The sequence below is a fragment of the Patiria miniata genome, unplaced genomic scaffold (genome assembly GCF_015706575.1).
Source record: "Patiria miniata isolate m_02_andy unplaced genomic scaffold, ASM1570657v1 HiC_scaffold_22, whole genome shotgun sequence".
NCBI lineage: Eukaryota > Metazoa > Echinodermata > Asteroidea > Valvatida > Asterinidae > Patiria > Patiria miniata.
In genome coordinates, this window is record NW_024037061.1 from 13,407,059 (window position 1) to 13,425,555 (window position 18,497).

Sequence of the window (18,497 nt, forward strand, 5' to 3'; positions counted from 1 at the left end):
AAATAAAGCATGTAATGAGAACAATACCTTTGTTTTTTTAATTATTTTTTTTGTCTTCATAACAGTTTTTATAACGAGCAACTTTCCAAATGTGGAAACCTTAAGCCGCTGATATGAAAAAAAATATACTGGAAATCCAGGCGAAAGCAATTTGCGCATAAAACTGTTCTTTATTTTTTGGCTTTGAGAAAGATATTTCCCGCTTAGTTGAAGAATAATTTGTACATGATACATGTTTTTGATGCCAAAGGATGAAAACATTCCTTATTCACAGATAACCGTTGCAATAACATCACGTTAAAGCCGGTTGGTACCCTGCCGATGGTAGCTGTTGCTAGTTTCCCTGGTTCCGGCAACACGTGGGTTCGCTACCTCATCGAGAGAGCCACCGGGATCTACACGGGTAGTTTTTATAATGATGGCGATCTTTTCAAAAAAGGTTAGTCGGATTTTCACCTTCTGCTTGTATAGTGATTTCGTTTTAAGGTGAACACAAATGAGGTGCATTAACTGTTCCAAAATCCGTTGTGTTTATTGGGGGGACATTATTCCATCAAGTATGTAACCATTTTTATACATTATTTTGTACAAAAACTACAAAAAAGGTTTGCCCCTAGTTGAAAAAGGACATCTATGAACGTACGTGTCAGGCCATGGTAGATTGAAAGGGCCTGTGAAATGAATCTTTCTGAGGAATATATTTTGTGCAACTTTCTACTCCTCTTAAATGTACGAAAACTATTTGACATCCCTTTTATGTTATTTTTCTTGAAGAGTGCACTGTTAAACATGTAAAATTGTCCATGCTTTCCGGACAACCGAGGGCACTGTTGCTGTGATGTCATTTCAGGAAGACACTGTTCAGTTAAGGGGTTTTCTGTTCAAATTGCGAACCCAAAAATGTGCTCATTGAAAACGTCTGTGAGAAAAGTTTGCTGACTGGCTTACTGCCATGTACTGACACATCAACGAATCACCACAGAAAAGAACATTATTTTAGGACAGGAAAATATCCAAAATTCTGGCAACTTTTTGTGCTGAAATAGCTGTAACATTGAGGTTTCTGCCTGAAATGACATCACACTTTTGCTCATGAATATGGAAATTTGCATTAGCATAGAAACGAAAAAGGCACAAAAATACCCCTGAAAATGGCAAAACGAAAATCGGAAATAAATGAGATAGAAAGGTGCATTTTCAGGGATTGTATTCAAAGAATTACATTGCATGGGCCCTTTAACGATTACCCAATACCCCCATATGAAAAGAACATGTAGTCGTCATCTATATCTGCTCCCCCAAAAAATGAGAGAAACTGTTTATTTTTTCCCAATAATATTTGCATTTTGTTATGAATGGAAAGTTAAGAACGCATCAGGCAAACGCAACGAGAAAAAGTTGATTCAAAAATCAGATTTTACACTAAATTGTGCATTTTTGCATGCAGAATTATTTTTCAATTTTGTTTCAGTGTCTACATTAAATGAAGCAAAACACATAGGTCGATTAATTTGCTAGGTTAATGCATTACACGTGGCATTATATAAAGCAGTCACAGTATTTTAAAGATGGCGGGAGCAGCGCGATCAATCTCTAACCAATCACAGTGCTCCTTTCCACCTATCATGCCAGGGTTCCTCGGAGAAAAGGAGAAGTGGACGAAAGGCAACACCATCGGCGTCAAGACGCACCGATTCGACGAGGAACACGTGCGAAGCTTTCAGAGCGCTATCCTGATCATCCGGAACCCGTACAAGGCGATCATATCGGAGCACAACCGGAAGTTCGGCGGCCATGTTGGCTTCGCACCGGAAACGCAGTACACAAAGGGGACAGGTGAGATCGCGGGAAATGAGAATCGATAGAGAGAATTTACGTTGTGTCGCAGTAAAACGGTGCCGCGGCTTTGTCCCGCAACAGCCGCGTTTTCCTGTTTGTCATCTGCTTGACGTAAATTCTAAACTGTGCTTTGATAAATGTGTTCCTTTGACAATGTAAAGTTCATCACTTCTCGATATCAATCAGTTTGGAGAATCACAAAAGAGACCTCTTACACAATTGCAGACATAAAGAACACATGTAATAACGGGAAACGGACTTACGCAAGTGAACTTTTTCTTGTATCTTTTTTTTGCAGAGTGGATCGCTTTCGTAACGGGGAAATCGCGCACTTGGGCCAACACGGCCGTCAATTTTATACAGTACAGTAAAAGACTCCACGTGGTTTACTACGAGGATTTGCAGACGAGACTTTACGACGTGCTCAAAGGCATCGTTAATTTCCTACACGTTCCCGTGGACGAGGGCAGACTATTGTGCGTGTTGAGCAGCCCTCATGGAAAGTTCAAACGGTCGGGCAAGCGGAAGAACCCTTTAACCTTCGACCCCTACACGGAGGAGATGCGCGAGATGGTCGAGCTGTCGCTGAAGACGGTCTCCATGGCACTAAAGCTCAGGAACTGCTCGGAACTACCGAAGGACTACAACCCAGGCCTGCACATTTGAGCGTGGAAAACAATACTATTTATTTAAAAAAAATATCAAAATATTGTATTCGAAGTTTATTATGAATTTATTAAGATTTAAAACAAAAATTACACATTCCAGTTAGATTTTCATGTTATTGTTTTGTTCATTGAAAGGATACAAACTACAGTAGAATGGGAACAAAGTTCGTTATTCAGGTTTGAGGTAGACGGTATATACCATAAACCAGCGACCAACTTAAACAAGAGGTTTTGTCCCATGTACCAGTGATTGTTAATACCAGTACGGGCCAAATATACCGATTCCTACATTTCTGACCAATTCCGACTTTGGCATGGATGGACTTTGGGTGTGATCTTAGAGCATCTTGATTTGATCAGTTGCTTTGTCATTTTGTTATTTTTAATGGTAAATCAAACATAGGGCTTCAATGACTATAATTTTGTGTCACTTGCTCGTCAAGAAGCAACTTTACTCAGTTGTGCGAATTGCCATCATTGACGGGAGGTAGTCGCGAAAGCTAAACGAATCCTGCTATCTTGAGTCTGATGGGCTCTATTAAATTATTACCTCACAACAGTACTACTAAGATCAATTCAATATTACTAAGATCCCAAGATAAAAAGATCAAAGTTCTCAAAGAGTGCCGCCAACTAGAGATGAGACTTTTTTTTTAAGTCTTGCTTAAAATACTGATAATTGATGCAAGCTTCATCAGCTACAAAGCTCACCGAGCGTATCGCCAAGCAGTCTCGTTACAAAGGGTCACTGAGGATGATGTAAATCCATGCCTTTTATACGGAAGCTTTGCAGGAATCCAACAAATTTGGACCAATCATGTTCCAACCACGCTCCCAAAATGTGAAAAACTTGAGTGCAATAGGACCGTAGTTTTGTACTACACGCGCCATAGACCAAACGTGGCGGGTGATATCTTGTCTGCGATAAGGCTATAGTCTAGAGGCCTTGGAGGGAGAAATGGGCTTTGTCCTAGATATGTCATGCCATTTTAATTTGCGCATTGCCCAATTTCATGGTTCTGCTCACCGTTAGCGAAACTGGTAGCCTAAACTGTAGCAGCAAATTCTGTGCTTATGCTATATTTCACAGCTCAGCGAGTTATTTTGGCTTATGCACATACATCCCGTAACTATATAAGGATTCTGTGCTTACCGGGCTAAGTACAAGTTTGTTTTTTGCTAACTGTGCTAGCACAGAATAGTGATCGTAAGCACGGAATAATCTGGTTAGCAGAGCTGCGAAATTGGGTCCTGGTTGGAAAGGAAATCCAGAACACCTAATCAACACGCCTGTGCGAAACGGAGACAAATTCACTCCAGCAAGCAGACGATGACAAAAATATTCATCTGCGCGGATTGACAAAGTTGATTGATCTCGATCTGGCATCACATAGGATGTGGGCATCTTCTCTGGACATTCCACAGATAGTCAGGGCCAGGATGGATGACGTCACTGATAGAGTAGCACACGCATTCCTTTCAGCGGGAAACCCATTGAACCAACAAACTGCGCACGAAACAGCTGGGTGCGGTTTGGTGTCGGTACACAGCTGCCGTGCACTTTAATGCAGTGACTTTAATTAACACGCAGCATGCAACCTCTATGAACTTTAACTTGGAATTTTGTCAAAACACCCCTGGAGCCTCTTTTAAAGGCAATGAACACCATTTGCAAAAAAAAGTACTTTTCTGATTCAAGGAACAACGACACAATAAATCGGAAGCAGGTTATTAAAAAACTAACATGTCGAAATTTCAGCTTTTTGAGATAATTATGAGAATGTATGTTCATTTTTTTCTCGAGGCAAAGCAATGTTTCGGTTGAAAGACTTCCCTTCCAAAATGTTCATTAATACATTTTGACTTGCACCCTCTTGTGGTTTGATCTCACTTTGTCACTCGGGGAAAAATCACTCTCATTCACAGATATGTAACCGTTTGCAAACTAAACTAAATTCGGTCAATTCGGAGCAGTATTTGACAAAAACCCCCACTTTTTTCGCGATGGTTTGAGTCCTAACCATCACACAGAAATGATGGTAATTCCTCTTTTCTTGAAAGCATACTAGGCACCATGCTTTCACAGGATTCTTGATCCTATTATTTACTGAAAATCAAGTAGGATATTTCATAATATTTTGGCTGTTTCGTTTTTGAATGGCTGCAAAATGTTGTCCATTTACCTTTAAGCAGCGTACGGTACGAGCACGATTCTCTCTCGATGTTATATCTTTTTTTCGCGGCCGTGCGATAATACTGGCTCGTGTACAGACTAAAATTTGGGTTATAAAAACTCAGTCGCGTGGGTAGCTCGAGTAAGCATTTTCAGGGCAGTAAAATCCGTCAAGCTATCGAGGGCTGACATTTCAACTGACATAAACAAAAGGGCCGCGAGGAGAAATTGGGGCCATTAAAATGTCACTTTCTATATACATTAGAATCATGTATCAAAATATACTTTTCAACCCTTATCTGAGAAGTGCATTTTGTCGGTTAACTTGAGTTCGTGCATTGGAAAGAGTTCAGTGTTCAAACAGCTTTTGACAGTGATGCGATTTGTAAAAGTGCGTGTGCCAATGGAACAGTTGCCGTGGGGAATAGTTTGTAAGAAGTATCCTGCTGAATTTTTAGGAGGTTTTAAGGCAGCCAGGGAGCACATCCTTACATTCTTTTCGATTGATTTCTTTCCTCCGCATCTGTCTTGCCTTGTGTCATCACCAACGCTCGTATCTTCGGCCTCACTCGTTTTATTTACAATCATAGTCTCTTTTGGGTTCGATAATTTACAGGGACAGATATGAAAGGTCACTTAGTATGGATTTGTCGACAGCTGTGATAAAAAGAAAAGAAAAACGAAATTGGTTGTTTATTTTTAATAGCTTCACGATGGCCGTCGGTGACGATCAATTGACGGTAATCCTACAGAAGCGGTATTCTTTAAGAAAATTAGACTCAAAATAAGCACAGCTGTTGTTACCACTTCCCTAATTACCATCTTAGCTGGCGTTCAATTGCATTACCACACGCGTGAGCTTCTGAAATATTCAATCTTCGTTGATGTACACGCGTTATGTGTGTATAATGCATCAAGTGACGAGGATTGCATTGATTGATGGGGATAACAGATTCAGTTGGGGAATTTTGTAATTCGGGTCGTGGCAATGATGAATTAAGAGACACCCGTATACGCCTCGTGCATGGGACAAAGATATGGCCCCAATCAATCACGGCGGGAAAAATCGTTTTTGGCCGTTTGAGGGCGCTATCCAATGAAAATGTGTAGGGGTACCTACTGAAGTACATTAAATTAAGCAAGTTTCATCAATTATTTTGTTGAGTAATTGTTAAATCTGTGCTGTAGGGCATTCTGTTATTTTTTTTTTTTTTTAAATAAAATTAGAACCGAGTAGTTCTCAATCTGTAAATTTACTTCAATCAAAATGCACTGATCGCTTTTTGAATCTCAAAATTATTAGCGGACATCTGCATTACATGCCAAAGTCACTCTATAAGAATGACGTCAAAGTTGTTCATTCATTTTGTCGGTGCTCGCTAAAACCTTGTCGGCGTGCATATTACGTGACTTGGCAATTTTTCCTTGAAAACAAAAAACCGCGATTACAAAGTGGACACACTGTATGCAATGTTTATGATGATGATAAGATTGTTTTCACTATTGAATGTACACCAAGAGGGCGCTGTTCATGTAGGAGCGCAGACGGCTCTGAGTTGGCATTATTATGTTATTTCTTTCACGTCATTTCATTGTAAACTTTTCAGTGTTGATATTTAAAACCTTAATATTCCATCAGTCTTTCAGCGTATTTGTGTGTATTTCAGAGATCTTTTCTAACATGCTTATTAAATCAAGGAGTACTTATTGTCTGAATAAAGAATATTTATCAACTTGGAATCATCGTGGGGTGTGACATATTACAATGAACAATTCTGATTTCAATATCATTTGGAATTGGAAAGGTCTGGTGTCCAATGGTCGTAGTCTGTTTTGCCACATATGCCTACCCGGGATCAGCTCCTGAAATGTCAAACTGACTGCTGGCATTGACATGGTTTTTACGTGCAATATAAACTATTACTTGCTGGCTTTTTTGTGATAAAATTTGTTTTTCTTGTTCACTAACAAGTTATAAAAGCGATGCCATAGTGGGCTTAATGTTTTGGATCACTATAGATTGGCATCTTAAAATGAAACCATTTTCAGTGTAATTATATCGATCCGGACTGTTGCAATGTAATATATTGCGTAGGACTTGGTAAACAGTTTGTGTAATACTGTATGGCGTGCAATTCATAGCAATTACTCAGAAAGTACATGCATATCAAACGATAACATTCATTGGTTAGTCACGTCTGTGTCCTAAGAGACGAAGCATATGATTGGCCATCTAAAACATGTTGACTCCCAAATGCGTGGAATACCCTGTATCTTAGTACATACAAAGAACAGATAGCCATTTCTGTCCGCATTGCCTGTTCACCAAATCAACTTACAGTTCAGAAATTGACTTGACATTTCGGGAAGAGAAAACCAAACCCAATGATAATTCAAGACTAGATTTTGATCAAAATAACTCCGATGCCTTTAACTCGCTTTGGCCCGAGGTTTGTGAATTCAGTTAATTTTGATACCATTTGGCATGACAGCATCGAATTCAATCCGAGTGGATATAAATATCAAAGTCGGAGATCTGCCTTTAAACTTGATCAGTTTAGAATTAATGAAATTGCGACGGATATGTACAATTCAACCGCGGTGTTGAGCGAAACACGGATGAAGGATCTTCGAAAGAAAAAAAAAATCGGATTTTTTTTTCTCGGTAAAGGGAGATGAGTTATCATCACCCTGTTGGATTAACCTAAATCTCCGTGGCTTGGCCCCGTAGATTCCCCAAGGGTTACTATGCAATTACAGCGATGGTTCGCCTTAATTAACTCCGGGGCGAAGTCTCAAATCTTTACACATTGTCTTCATCTGCAAAATGTCGCTCCAGGTTGAAGTATCACTGGCTTTTCGGCATTTTGCCTTAAAAGAAAAATAGTCTCAAGGATTTGCGCTTCGTTTGAAAACAGCCGTGGTGCGATGTCTTTTTCCCCCCAAATGGCCAGGCTAGCCCCAAATACTCTGGCTTTAAACTGATAACATTTCCCTTAGATTTCTAAGTCGTCAAATTCTGTGGAAAGTCTCCTTCCAATGAATATAGATTGAATCTGTCTGTAGTTATCTGTTTTACAAATTCTTCGTGCTCACAGTGTCATGAATATGCAAAAACCTTTCCTTTTTGCCTCGACCTTTTTCGCTCTGTGTCTCAGACAAAACTGAGTATTCAGTAAATGTATTCAGTATACAATTAAAAAACATGTGTTGCTTCTCACTGTAACTGACCAAATTTTAAATTTCCAGGTCAAAGGTCAATAAAACGGGAAAAGTTGAGACTAGTCGTTGATTTGTTCACGCTGCTTTTTTTACGAGTTTAAAATGCACTCAGCCTGAAGAGGCCACATGTCTTTGTTGATATTACAGGTCAAACCTATCGACCTTATGCCCGAGGGGGCCATGTTCGATCGTATTCCCTGAATCTGTTTTATAAATGATAAAATGTTGAATGGTATGGTGCCAGACTATTTTTACGACTAGGGTATGGGTTCCAATCCTTGCTAAATGTGGCTTAAATAAAACATTGGGGTATGTTTAATGACGAATTTTTAATCATTTACCAGAGCAGACTGGTATTACTTAAGTTGGTGTGAAATGAATGAATTTAACCGACTCAACATGAACCAGAACCAGAACTAGAACCAGAACTTTGTAATGAACTTTTATTTCATTGCTTTACTTTCTACTTCCAAAATGTTCCAAAATGAAGAGTTTACCTCGCTTTCAATTTAATATGGCCGACCCATGAATAAAGTCTATTACCCATACAACCTCCATCCCCAAACCATGTTGGCCATTACTATCTCGTGATTATGTGGTCATAGGGCAGTTGCTCTTGTGACATTCGAGAATGTGTTTCCCTACAATCTACACTTCAAATTTAAACCATTAATGATTGCAATGCAATTTTTAAAATCCAATCCTTGAAAATGCACATTTTGTGTCCTATTTTTATTTCAATTTTCGTTGTGCCATTTCCAATGGTATTTCGGTGCCTTTTTGTTTGTTAAGCTAAATACAAATTTCCATATTCATGAGCTAAAGTGTGATGTTATTTCCGGCAGAAACCTCAATGTTACAATCACTGTCGTGTATTTTTTTTGATTGGTGATTTGTTGTTGTGTCAGTACATGGCAGTAAGCCAATGAGTACATTTTTTACGCAAATGTTTTCACTCCGCAAATATTTGGGTAAACACAATTTGAACAGAAAACCCCTAAACTGAACAGTATCTTCCCTAAACGGCATCACAGCAACAGCGCTTTGAGTTGTCCGGAAAAGCATGGGCAATTTCAAATGTTTAAAGAAGTGCACTTTTAAAGAAAAATAATCAAAAAGTGATGTCAAATAGTTTTGTTGCATTTAAGAGGAGTAGAAAGTTGCACAAAACATATTCCTCAGAAAGATTCATTTCACAGACCCTTTAATGACATCACAGCAACAGCGCTTTCAGTTGTCCGGAAAAGCATGGGAAATCTCAAATGTTTATAAAGAAGTGCACTAAAATTAAACAAAAAGGATATCATATAGTTTTCATACAATTAAGAGAAGTAGAAAGTTGCACAAAATGTATTCCTATATAAGAAAAAAATCATCTAATGGACGCTTTAACGAACAACGGAAGGTATAACGTCAGTTGCAGTTCCTACAAATTCCTACCAACCTATTCAATATAAACTAATTATGAAAAGTACTGCTTGAATTCGTATTATTGTATGGTCTTATGGAGGTCAGTAAAACTCTATATACATGATTATCGCAATCTCGTGCTCTTAATCAATAATCCATCTGGTGCCGTTCCCATCGGTGTTTGCAACGACTGCCCACATTGCATTACAAATATTATAACTCTGACTGGAAGTCAATAAAAAAATATATGCATATACGTGTCTCAAAATACCTGTGTTCACCAGGCTTTTGACACGCACACCTTAAAGTGATGTCACTTTTTTAATTTAAAAAAAAAAAAAAACTTAGCATAGGAAGGTAAAGCAATGCAAAAATAACAATAATTTTCAGTTTACCCCTACACTGATATCGCTGTTGTTAATAATTATTCACTCTTAACATAAACTGTAAAGGCGATATTTTATGTTTATTTCCTACTCGCTAGAGCATAACAACTTTAGGTAATACATGGCAAAATTAAAAAGGGGTGGAATGAATTTAAAAAAAAATATGTTTCCTGCCTTGTTGAACTTCCCGTTATCTTTATTCCCTGAAAAATTTCATTATTTTTTTTGTTTTGGTTGGCGCATTGCACTTTCATCTTCCGATCGATAGCAACGACCGATTAGCCGGGCGTAAGCAGATTAACTTAATCTACTGAATCTATATGCGGGGAAAGTCGATTAACTTAATAAGATCCGGATTAATTTCAGTTCACTGGTAATTATAGCCCAAGCTGCGACAGCATTGTTTTTCCACGATTACTGTTACGGTGTCCCCTAGGAGCTAAGTAACGACAATTAATGGAATATGTATTTTGTGGAAATTATTATATTGGTCATAGACGAGGCTTCGCACCTGAGCTGATATGACCTTAAAAATGTCTTAAAGTCTGGATACCAGGTAGATGCAGCTTTCAGTTTTATTGCATGTGTACAATGGTGAGATGTTCGAATAAAATTGCGTTCCTGTGCTCTTTAACATATTCGATTTTTTTATGTCAGTAAATTGTCAACTTGTATGTTTTGTTCAAGCCAAAAAACTCTGCCACCCTCAGGGAAAAAAAGGATTTTGTTTTTGGCACAAACAGATCCGCTTTGCGAGCAGACTCTCTCCCGTACATTATCAATACTGATTGTGGGGTAGGAACCAGCCTACCCCGCGAGAACGGAATGATTGTCTATTACAGCCTATAGTACTAGAAATTAACGTTGTATAGCTTAACAAAATTGAAGTAAAAAAAAGGAATCTATTTTTTGGGATGACACTCGAAAATAGCACGGGGAATGCGACTTTACACCATTGTGTGTCCAAATGGGGCTAGTTGTCGCAACTCCATCTACATGAGCATTGTTATAGCCCCTTCTAACGCTCTGCCCCCGATCAGCATTACGGTAACAATTCTACATCGTGCCATTTTTAACCCAACATGATATTACAAAAATGCCCTGTGTCCATTTTGGTTTGATGTCTGCTTTATAAGAAGCAAGAACATTAAAGTGGCCATTAGGGGCCACCACATTAAAACCGTAAGTCCCTTTGTTTTTATCTAATTAAGTCTCTTAAGTTTTAACTGGTAATATAAAAAGACAAATGGCCACCTCATCCACCACTTTGTCCACGAGACACGATTCTTCACCATGGGTCTATTTCGGGGAGCGGTGCTGGTGGCGCTTTTGGGCGTCTGCCTCGCTAGAGTTGACTACAACGGGTAAGTATATTCGACAATACCACAAAACCTAGACCCAATTTCATGGCGGTGCATAAGCAGGAATTATTGCTTACTATGAACAAATGTTGTGCTTAGCAAAACAGCCTCTTTCGGCCTGTAAAGTGAACTTTCGGCCGGTTACTGGTATAACTACACCTCATAAAATAATATTCATGATCAAATTGGAACGCATCATTGGCCGATTCCGCCGCGCGTCCGGAAGTAAAATTTATACCCGCCCAAGTGACGTGTCCCGATGAGTATCCAGCTCGCTGCCGTGCGGAAGTTTTTTTTCTGGTAGCACCAAATATTCCCTCTGGAACCCGCCTCGTAGACATGTACTCTGTGGCATGTAAATCTTTACAGAACCAGTCTGTTGTTGTAATCCTTGTTACTACTGCAGTAGAAACACATTAATTATTCTCATACTGTGACGAAGAATTTGAAGTGTGCTGAATAAAGATGCAAAATCTACGAAGGCCGTATCGACAAGGCAGTGAGGCTACTAAAAGACAGAGACACTACTAAATATTTATGAGGTGTAGTAAAACAAATGCAGCATGGTTTATTTCCGGAAAGGAGTTGGAATTACTGGTCCCTCGATGTAGGTCAGCTTGACTGACCTACACCTCGTCCACTACTTTCCCTCAAACCATGCTATATTTGTATAATGGCTAAGCAACTATCTTCTGTGCTTGCGGCGGCTCCATGGAACTGTTGTAGGTCCGATCAGCTATGAAAACGTTTAATTTATCGGACGACTCTCATTTGAAAGTTTTGCACATAAAAAAAATTCGTTGTCCTTTTAGTTTCAAGGTATTTCGCGTGACCCCGCGTGATGACGATGAAGTTCGTTCCATGGGCTCCCTCCGTGACCTGCTGGATGGCAAGGTAAAATTTAAGCCTATGGCACCCCCCCCCCCCCCAGAGAACAAACCATCATTCTTATTTGATCTCATTTTGAACTGTTCTTTTCGATCCACATGTATTCTCTACATGTTTTTGTTTCTGATGCTATTACAGCTGGATTTCTGGGCGGAGCCTCGCCACGCCGGCAAGCCCATCGACTTCATGGTCGGACCCAACTTCCAAGACGAGGCTCTGCGCATGCTCAGTGAGCGCGGCCTCCAGGCCGAGGTGTTCATCGACAATGTCGAGCAGCTGATCGACGAGCAGATGCAGAGGTCCGAGGTGTCAGCGTCGGCCACCTTCGACTACGACGTGTACCACACGTATGACGAGGTAAGGGCACGCCCCCTTCATTGGTATAGTTCAGTTATAATGAATTGGCAAATTAAAGAAACGACCCCAATCAGTTCTCAGTAAAGCTCTGATTGGATTGTTAGTCAATGACGTAGCAGCTTGCATTTGCCTACGTTCGGTGATTGGTCAAAAGCTGTCAGATTTGGATGTTTGATGTCTCATTTTAAAGTGGTAAGGCGTATCTATACCTATATTATCTATGTTGGTTACACGTTCTACGTCATATTCCGTTACATTTTGTTTGCATTTTTTTTTAAAACACACTGTACTTGCTCTTTGAACCTGGTACATTGTACAATGATTCTTAAACACTCCGGAACATTTTTTCCTCTTTTTAGATCAACCAGTGGGTGAGTGACATTGCGAGTCAGTACAGCAGCATTGTGACCGAAGAATTGCTGGGTTACTCCTATGAGGGAAGAGAAATCAAGCTCCTCAAGGTATGGCGTCTTTAGCATATCGTTTTCTAGACATAATTCACTTAAAAATTATTGACTCATTGGCAAAAGTGTGAGTTGTTCTCTTTCACAAGTGAGCAGTAAATTCTTCCCTTCCTAATATCTTCTTTCGTGAGACGCCCGCAAAAAGAACACGGGCCATCCCCGCAGTTAAAAAACCATTTACAAGAGGGCGTGCTTTCGAAACTTGGATGCCAATGGAACACAGAGGCTAGGCAAGCTACTTGTCCGACGAACTTGACGTCTTTTTGGAAGTGGATTCAGGCTTCCATTGGCGCATCCAAAATTGCTGCCACCATTTCAGTCATGCCCCCTATAGCCAATAACATTACTGAATGATAATGTTTTTGTGCAAAAAGGAACCAGACTATTTTTCCTTCCAGCCTCGCTTTGGTTACATTGATTTGAATGGGGAAAAATCAAATGGCTGCAACATGATAATGGTCTATACGGACGCGGCCAAAGCATTGGTAGTTTTGACCCGCACTGACGGTCCGATAAAGGGGACAAAATGTTCCATGTCGCAGTGGGACTGTGAGCCTACCCTAGCTCCCCCATCACAAAACTTAATTTACGTTCATGTCCCAGGCCCACTTTTACTAATTTCCACATTTTCCCTGGCTTGTTATAGCTCGGTAAGCGTGGCTTGAACAAGCCAATCGTCTGGCTGGAGAGCGGCGTGCACTCCCGGGAATGGCTCTCACCGGCCACCATGCTCACCATGGTCAACATGGTAAGCTGAAACTTGTTATTACAGTACGACAAGCTAAACAGCTTGTTACAATGTGATTTAACCAAAATTGTATAAGTGAGTGCATCAGTAAGTAACAAGCAACTGCAGAAAATCAAACGATCCGAACCGAACAGTCTACAAAATCTTGCATGGACAGGAACTATATTTGAATTTGGCATGCAATCGCTTTCTTATTATCTAATGCAGTGGGGGCCATAAAGGCTTAACGCAAAAAAGAGAACACATTCAAAAATGACTGATTCAAGCAGTGTTTGAGACCGTATTGGTGTTTATCTAAGACTGCGGTCAATGTCTAAACCAAAGCCCAAGACTCACAAACCTGATTGGACTAGTTCCAGTGCGTGATTGGGACCAATTTCATTGAGATGCCTTTTAGCAAAACATAGTTTTAGGCCTAGGCTCCTATTTCTTAGTGAACAAAAATAATTTGCTGAGTACAATTCAGCTGCTAACAAGCCATGGACTCATTGACAAATTTCAAATCGACACTGAAACCGAGGGCCTCAGTGTGTCTTTTGCTGAGAGGATCAAACAAAGAAAAGGTCCTCAATTCATACAATGGCTTAGCACTGATAGCCTCGGTTTCAGGCTAATTTGATTCGTCTATACGTACTCTAAAGATAATATATCATGGCTGATGGCCTGCTTTTTACGAAGCACATGCTTTTGTGCAGAGCAGCTCCGTGAATTTGGCCTCGGGATTGAGATTTAACTTCTCTGTCTTTGTTAAAAACCTTAGATCACATCTACTCAATTCTTATTCGAACAACTAGTTAACATTTTTTAATCTACATGATTATGCTCTCGTATCATACCAGTTTGTGTTTTTTTTCTACGTTTATTCGAATAACTAGTTATCATTTATGTATCTAGATGTCTCATACCAGTTTGTGTTTTCTAGGTTGTGTCTTTGTGTGTCTCACTGTTGTCCATTTTGTCCTTTGTCACTGTCTCTGTTTTTCTCGGTCATGTCCAATTGTCTGTCGATAGGTTAGGGTACAAAAGCGTGACGCTTCACCTTATACCTAAATGTTGTCGTAAAATTGTTTTAGTACTGATCCATGTACATTATTATACACAATTACATAATCCATTGCATTTTGCTCTGTATAATATGTTTACACGGCAATGTAACATTTTATTGTGTGGAAATGGCAACATTGAAATAAATGTTTCTACTTCTACTAACTGCAGTCCTTTCTGTCTTTAGTTCTTGGAAGGCTACGGCAGCGATTCGTCCATCACGACCCTCCTGGACCAGGTTGACTGGTACATCTTGCCCATGTTCAACCCCGATGGCTACGTCTACACTTGGACTGGGGTGAGGAATAGATCGTTCGCTTTGACGCCATCTTTGAGGTTAAAGTGTTGTTTTTTTCAACAGGGATTTACATGAGTGGATTCCTTGTCAGTTCATTCATCGTTAATGACATGGCATAACTAAACACACCTAAAAGAAGGCTCCTAAAATGCAATCGATCTATCAAAGTTTCCAGGATATTTTACTATCAGGGGTCCAGATTTGTAAACAAGCCCGCACAATTTAGTCATAAATTATCAAGATACTCTAATGAAAAAGGCCAGAGCATTCACGTGTTACTTCGAGCATCAAAATAATATCTGGCACAAAATAATATCTGGCGCAATGCATTATGGGGTAACAGCGCCACCAAGAGTCCAGTGTGTACGCTCTTTGAAAGTGTTTTGTTTTCTGTTTGGCGGGATTTTTAAGTTTGGACGGATATCACAAGTACGTGTTTAGATCAAAACTTGTAAGCGATGTGGTTGGTTCAGGTAACGACGACGACGTATTATTTTTTAATTCCTCATTGTCGGAATGTTAAATTTTGTCTCGCCAGGACCGCATGTGGCGTAAGACCAGAAAGCCCAACGCAATGTCTGCCTGCGTCGGAACCGACCCTAATCGTAACTGGGACCATCAGTGGTGTGGTAAGTTTAGACCTTAAGCCCGGATAATTAAACATACAGAGTGCACGATGCACAGACGTTCTCGTATTAAAATGGAAAAATGAAAAACAGTCAGTTTGATGTGAACGCCTTTACCAGTAAAGACTGCAAGCTAAGTTGATTTCCGATGAACTCGCAATAGTTCTCGTACGTTTTAGAGCCAAATAAATACACCAAACCAAATTGTTAATGTACATCATTCTTTAGTAAAACGCGGCGCACATCGCAAGTGCCAACCATCGTGCATGAAGTAGTCTATTCTCAAGCCATTTTTCCTTACTTCTCACCTTCCCCAGTGGCCGGTGCCAGCAGGTGGCCCTGCTCCGACACGTACTGCGGCACGGCGGCCCACACCGAGATCGAGGTCAAGACGGTGACTGACTACATCCTGACCTTGAAAAACGTCCAGGCGTTCGTGGATTTCCACTGCTACAGCCAGTACTGGATGGTGCCGTGGGGCTACACTAGGAGACTGCCTGCTAACTATGCTGCTCAGGTGGGTCAAATTTCGTGATGTATGGTTGTCACATAAACCACGTCACCAGTGACATCATGCTAACATCAAAAACCTAAGCACCTTTCTCAAATTTTAGCCCATATTAAAAAGTAAACACTAATACAGACCACTCATAAATTATCTCAAGCAGTGCAAAACAGGAGAAATTGCTGAAGTCGTTACACGTGACCACTGCATCCAATTTGGTAACAGGTGTAACATGGGCTATACGAGGTGTATCAAAAATAATGCAGCAAGAAATAATTGGGTGATATATGTAAAATTATGATAAACTTACATCATTTTGTAACGTACCGAAAATGGTGCCTTACAGGAAGACATTCCAATAGACAGAAACCTTCCTATAACTCCATTAATTAATACGCCCCTCCCGAACATTTGAATCATCCTCAACCTAAGGAATCGTTTCAAGCAACTGGCGACACTAAAATTCGCTCCAGAAATGGTAGTTCAAACATTAGGGAGACACTAACATGTCTCCCTAATTACCAATGTTTCCCTAATGTTAAACAATTTACTAGAAAGTGTCTCCCAGGTACCATTTGTTATTATATCTTAAATGATAGTTTATCGGTTTTCCAGTAATACCTTGTACGTCCACACAGTCCCCAGTAACAGAGCGTTAATTGTTTGGGTAGTCCAACCACTGAATCAGACTGAGTTAGTAGGGTATTATAGATGTTGTTTTTGTTTTATACCAATGTCTTCACTACTGTGTAACCAGTCTAATCTCACTTTTATTTAATAGAAAGCACTGGCTGACAAGGCTGTAGCTGCGCTGTCGGCCGTGTATGGTACCCAGTATACCACGGGCAGCATCGCCAATGTCATCTGTAAGTTGGAGTCATTATTATATTGCATTCGGAGGACCTCAATCAGTTTCAGTTTGCACGGTGCACACAGTAAGACTAATGACTTTAGTTAGAACAATGCCATCTGTTATTCACACAGGGGAACAGTATCGTGCATGCCATTTATATGCACACACTATTGTGGGAAAATACTGTTTATAATTGTTGTCACGTTAACGAAATTGATGGTAGACAGTTGTCCTAATTTCTTTTCATCACAACTCGAACCAATCACTACTCGAACCCACGACCTCCTGCTTACTGGTGGAGACGTACCACCCGACCACCGAGCTTGCTGGGGTCGGCCGGCTGGATTTTGCCCTTCGCCGAGAGGCAAAACCCATTTAAGTTCCATCCAATACATAGTGCGTTCTTGATACAGTATTTTTCTCAATTTCTTCTACCCTTCAGATGAGGCTTCGGGCTCTAGTGCTGATTGGGCCTACGGTGTTGCCGGCATTCCGTACTCCTTCGCCCCCGAGCTGAGAGACACCGGGGCCTACGGCTTCCTGATGCCCGAACGGTTCATCCACGCGAGCGCGGTGGAGACCTTCGAGGCTGTTAAGGCTATCGGGAACAATTTCATATAAAGCACCAATTATTGGAGGGGCATTGAAAATGCAAATGATAATGCTAATTGAAGCCCTTTAGATTTGTTGTCCTTTCAGGAACAACCAAGGCCTAAATAATAATAATAAAACACATGAGGCTTTAAAGATAAAAAATGTATGTAGATGTTACCAAAATGCAAAAAAAAGCAAACACATGGAATGATAATTCTGGTGCAAGCTTTCTGTTTACAAAGTTTTTGCCTAAATAATTGGTTTATTTTTATGAATTTTTTGCCGAGTCGGTTTCTTTATCTTCGAAGAAAGCAGCCCATTAATGAATAAGCGTTTTCGAAAAGATAAGAAATACACACACGACAGCTACAGACAGACAGATAAAAGGCCTTTCGACAACATGTCACTCTTTTATTCCCCAAGTCTGATGGCATTGGTAACTTTCGCTTAATAAGAGCTTTTGAAAGACACAATAAACTTTTGATGTTAAAAATAACTTGTGTTTGTGATTATTTTGCTTCTTGCGTGACGGTGGTCAGGTTTTTTTTCTGTTTATGAGAGCTGCGGAGCAATTCCACGTGGCGACCATAGTAAAAGACCAAGAATAGGCCATGAGAAGTCGACGCCCCAACAATTTAAAATGGATGATGAAAAAGGATATAACATTACAGCATTTTCTTTTGATAATATAATATAATAATATAATATTTATTCGGCAAATTGACATAAACACACAATCACAATAAATACATGAAATTTGATATTAAAACAAAAGGATATACAAACAATAAGAAACCAAGTAAACACTACACACGAAAGACAGAACGTGGACAGTGCAGGGCTGCCAAGGAGAAGAACAAAAGTGAAACAAAACACTGTCAATAGGGCGTGTCTCTCCAACACTGCACAATGACAGACGCATAAAACAGACCAAGCACAAGACAATTAAAATACCGAAATTGCACAAGGGAGGAAATATCCAAGGGAGTATTTTTCCGAGTTTGAATGATTTCCAAAGCCGATCCATCAAAACAATGCTACTTTCTTTTTTCCCTTAATGA

At 40.0% G+C, this 18,497-nt stretch overlaps 2 protein-coding genes across 2 annotated transcripts in view; both read left to right on the forward strand.

The window, feature by feature from the left end:
* The window catches only part of LOC119730708 (WSC domain-containing protein 2-like), a 44,542-nt gene extending 36,689 nt beyond the window's left edge, over nt 1-7,853 (forward strand). Inside the window, exons 6-8 of the mRNA XM_038203712.1 lie at nt 275-439; nt 1,633-1,836; nt 2,138-7,853. Of these exons, the coding sequence (XP_038059640.1) occupies nt 275-439; nt 1,633-1,836; nt 2,138-2,505 (737 nt within the window). The 3' untranslated portion in view covers nt 2,506-7,853. The remainder of the gene's footprint in view (nt 1-274; nt 440-1,632; nt 1,837-2,137) is intronic.
* Nucleotides 7,854-10,945: 3,092 nt separating this feature from the next.
* Nucleotides 10,946-17,932, forward strand: LOC119730943 (carboxypeptidase B-like). The gene is made up of 10 exons (XM_038204011.1): nt 10,946-11,062; nt 11,872-11,953; nt 12,086-12,304; nt 12,664-12,765; nt 13,415-13,516; nt 14,748-14,858; nt 15,397-15,487; nt 15,802-16,001; nt 16,771-16,855; nt 17,285-17,932. The coding sequence occupies exons 1-10, from the start codon at nt 10,992-10,994 to the stop codon at nt 17,461-17,463; spliced, it is 1,242 nt and encodes a 413-aa protein (XP_038059939.1). The 5' UTR covers nt 10,946-10,991; the 3' UTR covers nt 17,464-17,932.
* Nucleotides 17,933-18,497: the final 565 nt, after the last annotated feature.

Bases quoted from the DNA above. Each gene is read 5' to 3' on its own strand.
- LOC119730943 (XM_038204011.1), top strand. From the start codon at position 10,992: ATGGGTCTATTTCGGGGAGCGGTGCTGGTGGCGCTTTTGGGCGTCTGC. The intron at 11,063-11,871 runs GTAAGTATATTC...TTGTCCTTTTAG, and splicing joins GCTAGAGTTGACTACAACGG to TTTCAAGGTATTTCGCGTGA. The intron at 12,305-12,663 runs GTAAGGGCACGC...TCCTCTTTTTAG, and splicing joins TGTACCACACGTATGACGAG to ATCAACCAGTGGGTGAGTGA.